The sequence below is a fragment of the Brassica napus genome, chromosome C3 (genome assembly GCF_020379485.1).
Source record: "Brassica napus cultivar Da-Ae chromosome C3, Da-Ae, whole genome shotgun sequence".
NCBI classification, from domain to species: Eukaryota; Viridiplantae; Streptophyta; class Magnoliopsida; order Brassicales; family Brassicaceae; genus Brassica; species Brassica napus.
Window position 1 is genome coordinate 25819335 of NC_063446.1, and position 13202 is coordinate 25832536.

General features: G+C 27.7%; 1 protein-coding gene and 1 non-coding gene across 2 annotated transcripts; one reads left to right on the forward strand and one right to left on the reverse strand.

The window, feature by feature from the left end:
- Positions 1-896: 896 nt before the first annotated feature.
- On the forward strand, positions 897-3769 carry LOC106366900 (salicylate/benzoate carboxyl methyltransferase). The gene is made up of 5 exons (XM_013806579.3): positions 897-1058; positions 1222-1324; positions 2308-2589; positions 2692-2952; positions 3212-3769. The coding sequence occupies exons 1-5, from the start codon at positions 1021-1023 to the stop codon at positions 3560-3562; spliced, it is 1035 nt and encodes a 344-aa protein (XP_013662033.1). The 5' UTR covers positions 897-1020; the 3' UTR covers positions 3563-3769.
- An 8526-nt stretch (positions 3770-12295) lies between these two features.
- TRNAP-CGG lies at positions 12296-12367 on the reverse strand. The gene has a single exon. It is a non-coding gene; the product is annotated as a tRNA-Pro (tRNA).
- Positions 12368-13202: the final 835 nt, after the last annotated feature.

Sequence of the window (13202 nt, forward strand, 5' to 3'; positions counted from 1 at the left end):
ATCTGCTTTGAATTGTTATGTATTCCAGTTTGATCCAAAATACTACTAATAAATAAAAAATCAAATCTCAGTTGAGAGTCAAGAAAATCACAAATACTTCTATTTTAAAAACATGAATGTTCGTCGCTTCGAATATTGATATACAGTATAACCTATAAAAATTAATACTCGATAAATTAATAATCTCTATAAATTAATAAATTTTACCGGTCCCAATTTGGACGGGTTCAAAATTTGACATAATTCGATAAAATAATAAGATAATATTTTTAAAAAATATTTTATGTAAATATATGGTCCTATTAAAATTATAAATTAGTAATCTATATGTATACATATTTTATATAAGTAAGAATCTATTGCTATATTATTTGTTTTATATTCACAATGAAATTATCTCCAATATTTTCTTAACACTTAATATATTTTTGATGAAACTTAGTAATATTATATCTAAAACCATATTTATGTTCTATGCAATATATATTATATACACCAAAAAATATAATAAAATTAATATAAATTTCAAATTTTTAAAAAATAACAATTAATGTTTATACATTAAAATCAAATATTTTTCTTACCTTAGAATAAATATATCTTAAAATAAAAAATCTAAATAAAGAAAATTTTGTAAATTAGTATCTCTATCAATTAATAAAATTTCAAAGTCTCAACATTATTAATTTATAGAGGTTGTATTGTATTACTCATATGTATAATCTTACAAAACGTAAAACGAGAAAGAATATTCTGTAGACTTGGCCTTATTTTCGTGGTGTTTTAAATTAACCAAAGCATCAAATGACATTAATTAATGAGTTTCTTAATTAATTAATCTCTAGGGTAACGACTTTGAGTATACATTGCGCGTTTCATGTTTTTCTAATGTGGCACCTCTGATCAAGTTCCATCTCTCTATAAATAGAAAGTGTGTGAGGTGCATTCTCAACACACACACACACACCATCTTCTAACAATTCTCATTGAATCTTTTTACTAGTAAGTACGATAAACTTAATGGGTTCAAGATTTGTCGACACCATTCCTTCCTTAAGGTTCTTCTCTCTAATTCATTTTAACAACGCTTATATGTGCAGAGTTTAGTTTATTTCCTTTCATTGTTTCATATATATATATATATATATATAAATATATGCACGGTACTTTTTGTATATGTACCAACAATTCAACAAATATAATAATTGTATCGCCATGCAGCTGTGATGATGATAAGAGTGATGATGAATATGCGTTTGTGAGAGCGCTACGTATGAGTGGTGGAGATGGAGCTAACAGTTACTCTGCCAATTCCCTTCTTCAGGTTTTTCTCAATCACTTCATGATTATCAAATTGTTAAACTTAAAACGTTAACCAACTGATTTTCAAGTTCATAAAATTGACAAATGAATTTAAATCTGCAGTATAAGTCCAAAGTTTTGATATGAACGAACATAATCCAAATAGACTATGCAGGAAATAGATCAAAACTTATAAATTACCAACTACTACAACATTTATATATAGAAAACTATAAATTACCAACCAGTACCAATACATATGTGTGTGATTTTGTGCTTAAAGCTAACACACATGATATATCAGACCTGTCTATATATATTGGATTGTCTTTGATGAACACTACTGGAATAGACATTATAAAGAGAATTTTCATATTTTTTTTCCTGATCAAATTCATTTAATCATATGTTTAGTTTGCTTTTCAGAAGTTTCAACTTAAATAGAGAAAAACAAAGTACGTAAAAGATGTTAAATTTTTTTAATGAGATAAGCAAATGCTCGACAGGTATATTTCTTATTATATATATATATAGTATTTATGTTAATTAAATATAAACATATTCGACGTATCTTTACCGTGATTGTGTTCGAATCATATCAAGACTTTGTTCTGATACAGTGGATCTAAATTCGTATGTCAATTCATGAACTTGAATTATAAAGAGAACTTTCATAATCTTTTTCTATATCAAATTCATTCAAGTCATATGTCTACTTTGTTTTTTTGTAAACTATGTCTACTTTGTATTTAAGAAGTTTGACTGAGATAAGACAATGATCGTTAGGTTGTTTTTTTTTTTGGTAAAATCGGTAGGTGTTTTTCACAGATATACCTTATGCCTATATGTTATTAGTCAAATATAAACATGTTCGGCGTATCTTTAACTTGATACAGAATTACTGGGTCAACATAGTCGTCAGTACTAGGGTTAGTGACGGTTTCTTGTCAAGCAAAGTTAAAATAAAATATTAATCAAAAAAAATTAATAAATGATGGCACCTAGGACAAAAAGGTGGCTATATCTGAGATCATCAACACCGTCAATTTGTTGTGCCAACAATTAAACAAAAACCCACCAGAAATCGATTGTTGTCTGAATGATCTCCCGGAGAATGATTTTAACACGACTTTCAAATTCGTACCTTTCTTCAACAATGAGCTCATGATCACAAACAAATCATCATGTTTCGTCTATGGAGCACCAGGCTCCTTCTACGCTAGGCTCTTCTCTCGCAACAGCCTCCATTTTGTACATTCCTGTTATGCTCTCCATTTTCTCTCTAAGGTACTTAGCAAATTGAAAGACTGTTGTAACGTTTTTACTTGTATATATAAAAACATTGAGTTATTTGATATTTATATGATGTGATTATGTGTTTATATATAGGTTCCTGAAAAGCATGTGAATGATAAGGGAAGTGTGTACATAACAAGTTCAAGTCCTCAAAGTACATACAAAGCTTACTTGAATCAGTTTCAAAAAGACTTCACCCTGTTTCTAAGGTTACGTTCTGAAGAAATTGTCTCTAATGGACGCATGGTTCTCACCTTCATTGGTAGAAACACTCTTAACAGTGATCCATTGTATAGAGATTGTTGTCACTTTTGGACATTACTATCCAAATCTCTCCGTGACCTAGTCTTCGAGGTATATAAAATCAAATTCTTCACGTCTATTCAAACATTTTTAATATGCCCATTTGATTTTATTAAATGTTAAAGAACAAACCAACTAGCTCAAATACAAAGACCAAAATTATTAGGGTTATTTTGTCTTTATTTTAAGTGAACTATATTTTAGCATTGTTTCGGCGTCTTACTAAAATACAAAGACCAAAATTATTAGGGTTATTTTAGTATGTTGAATTTAGACATGGTCCTCATCATATCAATCTTTTTATTAACAGGGCCACGTGAGTGAATCAAAACTGGATGAATTCAACATGCCGTTTTATGATCCAAACGAACAAGAACTCGAAGAAGTGATACGAAACGAAGGCTCTTTTGAAATCAATGACTTAGAGAAACATGTATTCGACCTTGGCCTTAGTAACAACAACAACGAAGAAGATGACTATGAGGCAGGATACAATGAAGCCAATTGTATAAGAGCAGTTACTGAGCCAATGCTCGTTGCCCACTTTGGAGAAGATATCATCGATATTTTATTTGATAGGTATGCACACCATGTGGCCAACCACGGGAGCTGCAGAAACAAAACGAGTGTCACTCTTGTCGTTTCATTGACTAAGAAGTAATTAACTTTTGTGGGTAGTGCTTGTATTTACTGTCTACTATATATTGTTTCTCTTTTCAGTTCATGTATTCCAAGACATGTATTTATGATGCCATTCTTAGTATTGGAAAGTAAATCGCGATTGTACTATGTTGTGTTTTGTTTGATTTTAAGGTCACTTTGATGTAATTAACCTATTAATAATAGCAATCTCAATTAATGTTGAAAAGTTGTGTCTTTTTATAAAAAATGAGATTAATTTTGTATTTTCAACATGCAACTATTGAATGTGTCTGTTCGTTGAAACATTTTATTAATTTAAAAACTATATCTAAAAATGTATATTTTCGTAATGATATATATTTTTCATCCAAAAATGAATCTTTTCATAATAAAATGTTTTGGTGACACATTGAAACATTGTAACCGTTGGAGACTACAATAAACCTTTGCAATTTTTGGTGAAAAACTGTTGTAATTATTGGTGATTGTACTTTTTATTATTGAATCATTGCAATTTTTGATATTAAACATTGCAACCATTAGCTAACCATTGCAATGTTTCCTTGTCAAACATTGCAACATTTAGTTTTTTTTTTATATATAAAGAATTGTATGCAGTGTCAAATCATAAAACAAAAACAAAAAAACTCAGAAAATAACAAAATTTATAAATAGAATAGGAAAAATAAAATTTCATTGTTTAAAGATCATAAAAAACATTTGCAAATGACACATAATCATGAGAAAGTTTCTTTAGTTTTTTTAAATTTGTCATATATCTAAGAATGTGTCTTTTCATCTTATAATTTGCATATTTTTTTAAAAAATTATCTTTTTTTTCATTTTATATCTATTTTATATACCTTTTGAAATAATTTTAGAAATTATCTATAGATGTTATAGTAAATCTATTTGTTGGCTGATGTAAGTACTCGGGTATCAATATACTTGTGTACCAATCCTTGAGGCATGGTAAAAATTCACATGACAACCCTAAGCACATTGCAGATGTGAAACAAGATCTCATGTTGATCGAGAATCAACTTCCCTGTTTCATTTTCAAAATGTAGTCGGTTTATATAAAGAGAAATTGAATATAGCGGGGACAGTTAAATAATTAATCCTGCAGTTCTTTCCCCCAAAGATAAAAAAGAAGAAACACACTTCAGGCATTTCACAGACATGTTTCGGTGCATTTATGAGGAATTTCTTCAAGAAACTCCAAATATAAACGACTTGAATGGCGAAGCTATCAGGGAGAACCTATCTCGTGCAGGATTGATATTCAAGTTATTGCAACTTTTATTGACTCTTCTTTTTAAGTCTTGTTTTCTATATTTTTTTTTTCTTTCTGTAAAGCTTTACTTTAGCATCATGAACGAGAGTCATTAGGCGGTTCTTAGAATTAATTAATAGATATACAAAAAAATGTTAAGGGATGTGTCTTTTCATCTTAAAAATTTATTAGTTTTCGAAAAAATTAAAGATGCATCTTTTCACAGTGATGTACTTTGGTTATACATTGAATAATTAGAACCGTTGGTGACTACAATTTCTGGTGATAAATCATTGCAATTTTTGGTGGTGAACCATTGCAATTTTTGGTGTTAACCATTATAACATTAACTAACCATTTCAATATTTGATTGTCAACCATTGTAATATTTAGTCTTCTATATAAAGAACCGTGGCGGCGTCAAATCACAACCAGAATAACAACAACAACAAAAACATAAAATTACAAATAGAATAAAGAGAGTTTCATTGACATATAAACATGAGAAAAATTTCATTGGATTTTAAGAAATCGTCAAAATGTCTAAAAATGTGTCTTTTCATCATATAATTTGCATATCTATTTTATATACCTTTTAATTTTTTTTAGAAATTATGCATATACATTATAAAATTCTACTTGTTGGATAATTTAAAATTTTAATCATATTATATATCTATGAGTTTAAACATATTAGTAAACTTTTTCTTTTATATCTCACACTATTTATTTTTGGCTGGTTGTACAAACTTTTACTTAAGCATAAAAAATCGATGCAAACAACTTTTTTATCGTATTGAGGTGTTTGTGTCATCGATCATTATATATTGATTAAGCAGAATATGTATGATTAAAAAAAAATATAATTCCATATTTTTCCAAAATTATTAATAATAAAATTACGAAAAAGATATAATATGTATCTTTCATATACAAAACTGCATAGTTTTTTTTGGGATGTTATTTTTGTTTTGTTTAGTTTAGTTTTGTTTATTTTTATTTTTATTTTTATTTATTATGCCTTTAGAAATTTAAATAAATATTTAAAGGTAAGTATTTTATCTAAATTTTACGAACATGATCTATGAATGTGTCTTTTCTTATTTGCTCATTTCTATTTACTATAATTTTTAGGAAATCTAGAAAAATAATTTCTACTCTTTAACAAATTAATTTCACAAATTAAACTTAATAAAGCGTTGATATCAGTAAGTATATTTATCAGGTTTGGAACAACAAAATGTCAATACAAGCTAACATACTTTTGGAAATACTATTTGTGCAGTCATTTTCTATGGTTTGCACCCATGGTTGGGTCGTATACCAATTTAGTAAACTAATTGTTTTTTTTTTTGCTTAAAAATTAATTGTTATGAAAATCTATTTTTTGAATCTCTTTAAACGAACAGGCGCGACTTTTTGCAATGTATCTTTTGGTTGTGCCATATATAATATATATGACGCTTGGAAAAGAGAGAATACAAATGAAAACATTTACTGACAGTTGATTTTTTCTCATGATTCTTACATTCATTTATAAATTAGATTCTAGTCATTTTTCATCATTAACCCATACAAATGCATGGTTCAAGGTTTATACATTCATTTCTAAGTCAGATACCAGACATATTCATCATTAACCCATACAAAGGCACGTTTACACATTTTTCAAAAAACTTATACATGTACAAAGTGGTAAGTAACCAAATAAATTATAAGCGATAACAGTGCATTTTCTATAAATATTTCAGTTTTTATTATATTTCCAGAACTTATACATATTCCAGCATTTAATGTAATTTCATTAAATAATATTTATAAAATTTCGATGAGTTTCAGGTAACCGAAAAAGAACCAAATGATACCTGATGATTTTTAAAATATTTAGAGATGAAAAAAATAGAATATAACCAAATTTAAAAGAAGTAGAACCTAATTTTTGGTGCATAGAAGTAGAACCTACTTAAAATGAAACCTGATCAAAATGAACCGATACTCTTTGGATACATGAGTCTAAAAATTCTCTACCACGTAAATTTTTCTTCTCATAATAATATATATTTTGGTCCTAAAAATTGTATTTGTTTTTAAAAGATTTTTATAACATCTAAAATATTCTTTTCATTCTATAAATTTTATATATTTTAGAGGGTTATCAAAATGTCTATAGATGTGTATTTTATCTTAAAATTGCATAGATTTTTAAAGAGATGTCTCTTTCATTCATTTTTATATCTATGTTTATATAGTTTTTTTAAATAGTATATTTTTTAAAAGATAATTTGGTTTCTTGATTAACTTAATTGTTTAAGTTATCATAATTTACAAATATATATATATATATATATATATGGTTTTTATATTATAATTTAAGAATTATAATATTATGTAAGAACATTTCATTATAATTCTTAATTCTATATTATTTTACATATAATAGTATTTATATTAATTTTAGGGAGTATTAAAAATTAAATCAATAAAAATTATTTATATATGCATATTTCCGTTCATGCATGAATTTATATATGTGCTACTAATTATACTTAGATAATGATAGATTCTTGGAAATAATCTTAAAAATATTCTAAAAATAATCTGGTGGTACAATTTGTTGGATAACATATTATTTTAATAATATTATATATGTAAAAATAAAATATATTAATAATTGTATCTTTTATATCTCATACTATTTTTCTTGTACTCAGGGTATACTGTACACCATAAAAATATCAATGAATCTCTGAGAACTATAAGTTAGGAAATAAAAAATTCTGGTTATTGAAAACCTAAACTCTCATTTAAGCACAAAACAGCTGATGTAAAAACTATTTATCATATGTACTTAGTTGTATTAGGCGGTAATCTAAGTAAAAAGAGAGCAAGGTATGGGTAAGTATGGATTCTTACCTCTGAAAACAAAAACAAATATTAAATATATCTCAATAATAGTTATCCAAAAATGTTTAAAATTGTGTCTTTTGTTCTTTAAAGTTGCATTGGTTTTTCTGTGATTGTCAAAATGTCTAATGATTTACATTTTTAGTGACATGTCTTTTCATTTTTAAAACTGCATAGATTTTTAAGGAGTTATCTTTTGTTTAAGGATATGTTTTCTTATTATACAAATTTCATAATATTTAAGAGGTTATAAGAAGTCTAAAGATGTGTCTATTAATTCTAAAATTGCTTAGGTTTTTAATGAGATTTTTTTGTTCATTTTCGTATCTATTTTTTACATTGTAATAAGATTAAAAAGATCTTTATATTTGAGAAATTCGATTTGTTGGGTGATATCATTATTTTATATAGTGTATATTTATAAAATTTAATGTGCCTTTCAATTATATTTTATAGTTTAGATTGTTAATTGGTGTGTTTTTTGTCTGATTTGGTTTCTTTTATTCGGGTTTCAGATAAAATATTTGGAATAAATGACTATTTTATTTATTAATAGATAAATATTAACCAAAAGTAAACCATGAACACATATATATTTATTATGAACATTTTAATTGATGCATGAATTTGATATATGTGATATTTATTAATGTATTCCCTTATTACATTTAAATGAAGAAGAATTGTTGAAGATGTAAGTGATTTTTTAAAATTGTTTAAGTGAACTATTATATTTGTCTACATATTTTTCTTAACTATTGGTAATTGCATCCTCTGGTCATGGACCATTGCACTCTTTGTTTATGAACCATTGTAATTGTTGGTAATTATATATTTTGGTGATAAAGACATTTCCAATGGCACAAAAAAACTTCCTATATATTTCCCACTAAAGCAGAGTAACTCTATTATATAGAGTTGGATTTTCTACAATGATTTACTCTATAAGGACATCTCCAATTGAACATTATATTTTTCTCTATATTTTGCACTAAAATAGAGTAACTCTATTATAGAGTTGGATTTGCTCCAATGGTTCACTCTATAATAGAGTTACTTTATAATAAAGTGAAATATAGAGGAATGTTATTTTTAGTCTATATTTGGAGTAAAAAATAAGTTATTTTATATTTTACTCTATTATAGAGTAAACCATTGGACCAAATTCAATTCTATAATAGAGTTACTCTATTTTAGTGTAAAATATAGAAGAAAAAATAGTGTTCTATTGGAGATGGTCTAATATAGTGAAATATAGAGTAATGTTGTTTTTCACTCCAAATATAGAATAAAAAAATAACATTACTCTACATTCATTTCTATTATAGAGTAACTCTATTATAAAGTGAACCATTGGAGGAAATCCAACTCTATAATAGAGTTACTCTATTTTTGAACGCAATATAGAAGAAAAAAAAATTGTGTACCATTGGAGATGGTCTAAGTCTTTGCAATTTTTGGTGGTAACCATTGTAACCATTAGCTAACCATTGCAATGTTTGGTTGTCAACCCTTTAGTTTTTTTTATAAAGAATTGGGGGGATGATATACTAATTAATTTTTAAAAATACTACCTTGCATTCAAAATTTTAGAATAACTTACTTAAAATAATATAAGGGGTATATCTTAATTGGTATTGACTTATTTTTACTTTAGTTATAATTTAAACTAAACTATAAAATATACATTGTAGTATTATTTGTACAAATGAATATAAACACATGTAATCTAAATTTTGATATGAAAACTTTTAAAAAGAAAAATAAAGAAGTTTTAATATAGAACCATAAGATATAAAGTGGTATATTTATTTTTATAAAGAGTTTCCGCACGATATCGTGCGGGTTCCTTACCTAGTAATGATAAAACTTATCAATATGTTGTTCTTCGTTTGCTTTAAGGTCAGTTTGTTGTAGTAAATGACAAGAATGTTGTATCTACATTTGGTATAAAGCATACTACGTTTTATATGAAATCATTAAAGTATAATTGTTTTAAAGGAATTTTTTTAATAATGCATAAATTTAATCAAACTTCTTAGTGTTATTCTTTTCAAATGTAATTTAATAATTATAGATAAAATGTATTCAGAAAATGATAAAGTAATAATTAAGAAATATGATAATTACTAAAACATTTTTTGATAAATAATGTGTAAACCAGGTCGGAGTTTATAGCAAATCTTCTGACAAGGTTACGTTTGGAGATTTTAAGGGGGAGAGAACAGTTTTTTTTTCTTCTTCTTTTTACAGTGTCCCTGCAAAAGATGATGGTAAACCCATAGAGAGAGAATCAGACACTTTAGTTTTTCTTTTATACGACGAGGAAACTTGAACGTATTAATCAAGCGCTCGTAGCTTGGTAGTAAAGGAGGTATAGCTGTACTGTCCGCAACCCGGGTTATCAAAAAAAAAAAAAAATTTGAACGTATTATTAATTCATTACAAAAACGTGACGAACCATCAATTTGACCGACTTATAATAGTTAATCATTCACCATACGAATAAATATATCTGGCGTTTTCCACAAGGAAATATATTTGTAAGACTTTAATTTTTCTCATATTTTAAGACTTTTTTTTTTTTGAAAAAGGCTTATATTTTAAGACTTTACATGCATGTAATCATGCACTAATCACCATTACTTTCCTTTTTGGTCAGAAATTTGAAATTTTATAAATACCGTCTTTACTATAATTAAAAAAGACTTTGATGTTGGTAATGCAGATTAAGATGTAAGACTTTTTCATATTTTAAGACTTCACATGCATGTATGTATAATCATGCACTAGTCACCGTTAATACTGGTTTTTGGTCTAAGTCTTTGCAATTTTTGGTGGTAACCATTGTAACCATTAGCTAACCATTGCAATGTTTGGTCGTCATCCCTTTAGTTTTTTTTTTATAAAAAATTGGGGGCATGATATACTAATTAATTTTTAAAAATACTACCTTGCATTCAAAATTTTAGAGTAACTTACTTAAAATAATATAAAGGGTATATCTTAATTGTTATTGACGTATTTGTATTTTAGTTATAATTTAAACTATAAAATATACATTTTAGTATTATTTGTACAAATGAATATAAACACATGTAATCTAAATTTTGATACGAAAACATTTTAAAAAGTAAAATAAAGAAGTTTTAATATAGAACCATAAAATATAAAGTGGTATATTTATTTTTATAAAGACTTTTCGCGCGATATCGTGCGGTTTCCTTACCTAGTAATGATAAAACTTATCAATATGTTGTTCTTCGTTTGCTTTAAGGTCAGTTTGTTGTATTAAATGACAAGAATGTTGTATCTACATTTGGTTTAAAGTATACTACGTTTTATATGAAATCATTAAAGTATAGTTTTTTTAAAGGAATTTTTTTAATAATGCATAAATTTAATCAAACTTCTTAGTGTTATTCTTTTCAAATGTAATTTAAGAATTATAGATAAAATGTATTCAGAAAATGATAAAGTAATAATTAAGAAATATGATAATTACTAAAACATTTTTTGATAAATAATGTGTAAACCAGGTCGGAGTTTATAGCAAATCTTCTGACAAGGTTACGTTTGGAGATTTTAAGGGGGAGAGAACTGTTTTTTTTTTTTCTTCTTCTTTTTACAGTGTCCCTGCAAAAGATGATGGTAAACCCATAGAAAGAGAATCAGACACTTTAGTTTTTCTCTTATACGACGAGGAAATTTGAACGTATTATTCATTCATTACAAAAACGTGACGAACCATCAATTTGACCGACATATAATAGTTAATCAATCGCCATACGAATAAATATATCTGGCGTCTTCCACATGGAAATATATTTGTAAGACTTTAATTTTTCTCATATTTTAAGACTTTTTTTTTTTTGAAAAGGCTTATATTTTAAGACTTTACATGCATGTAATCATGCACTAATCACCATTACTTTCCTTTTTGGTCAGAAATTTGAAATTTTATAAATACCGTCTTTACTATAATTCAAAAGGACTTTGATGTTGGTAATGCAGATTAAGATGTAAGACTTTTTCATATTTTAAGACTTCACATGCATGCATGTATGTATAATCATGCACTAGTCACCGTTAATATTGGTTTTTGGTCAGAAATTTGAAATTTTATAAACACCGTCTTTAATATAATTAAAAAGGACTTTGATGTTGGTAATGCAGATTAATTATCTTAATTTCGCAAGGGGGTTTTGTAAACCAATCTTCGTCAGCACACACACACACACCTTGTTCACACTGATTTGAGATTAGCAGAACGACACGCTTAATTAGTTTCTGACCATTGCATTGTTTAAGAGTCATTGATTACTAAAACATACTCTTCACTAGCCATTGTTCTGACCATTGCATTTTTTAAGTCACATTGAAAGCTAAAAGCTTTACTTCTTGAGAAATTTAGGGTTTTTTCTCAGCTCATATAACTCAAACAGAGCGAGAGAATTGGAAGTGGATCTGAAAATCTGGAGAGGTTAAGACGTCGTCGTTTATGGAAACCCATTCTTTACTGGTTGGAGGCCCAAAAGCCTTTACCTGATAAAACACAAAAAACAAAAATTAGGGGTGTTCCGAGAATCGAACTCGGGACCTCTCGCACCCGAAGCGAGAATCATACCACTAGACCAAACACCCTTGTTAACATTTAGAGATACTAAATACTTATATTTACAATCTCGTAATTGCATTTCACAAACAGTTCTTGATATTTTTATGACAGCTTGGAACTAATTTAAAGTTTTAGAGTTGATTTCAAATTCATCCAGAATGATTATCAATGAAGAAAAGTGTCAGCCACACTTCATTGTACATTAAACAAATTGTGACAAACTTGTTCTTTTTTCAAAGAAAAGAAAAATTGTTTCAATGCAAATTACTTACTGTTAGGCCAATTTATTAAAGCCGTATGGCTTTATTAATAAAAGGCAAATGGTGAATGAAATGGACCTATGGGTTACACCAAAAAACCCTTGACTTTAATGAATCTAAACTGCAAAAGTCCCACATCGGGGAAATATGGTTTATGAGAGGAGTTTATATATGTTCAGACATATAACATGGTTAAAACGCTCAGAGAGAGAGAGAGAGATGGCTCCCCACGCGCGCGCAGCCGCCGCCGTCCGGCCGGCTCGGCTCGGCGTGGGCGTGGACTTGGGTGGAGGGCCTCTGGCCCGATAAGAATATTCTTAAAATAAAAACGTCATGCATTTTATCCTCTCGTAATTGTTAAACGAGATAAGAGATAAGAAGAGAGAGTCTTGGGGAGTAAGTTTCGCAACTCGATCTCCGCGAGATTCTCGCCCACGTGCAGCAGCCGTTGCGGGAAGTGGGTCGTCTCCATCTCTTTAAATATCGCCTCTCATCTTCATTCATTTTGAACATTTTTTTTTACATAGCAAAATACCAGCAAAACTCCTAAGCGTAAGTCTAGAGAGTGTTTCGTAGATTATTAGTTCGTAGAGGTTCTTCA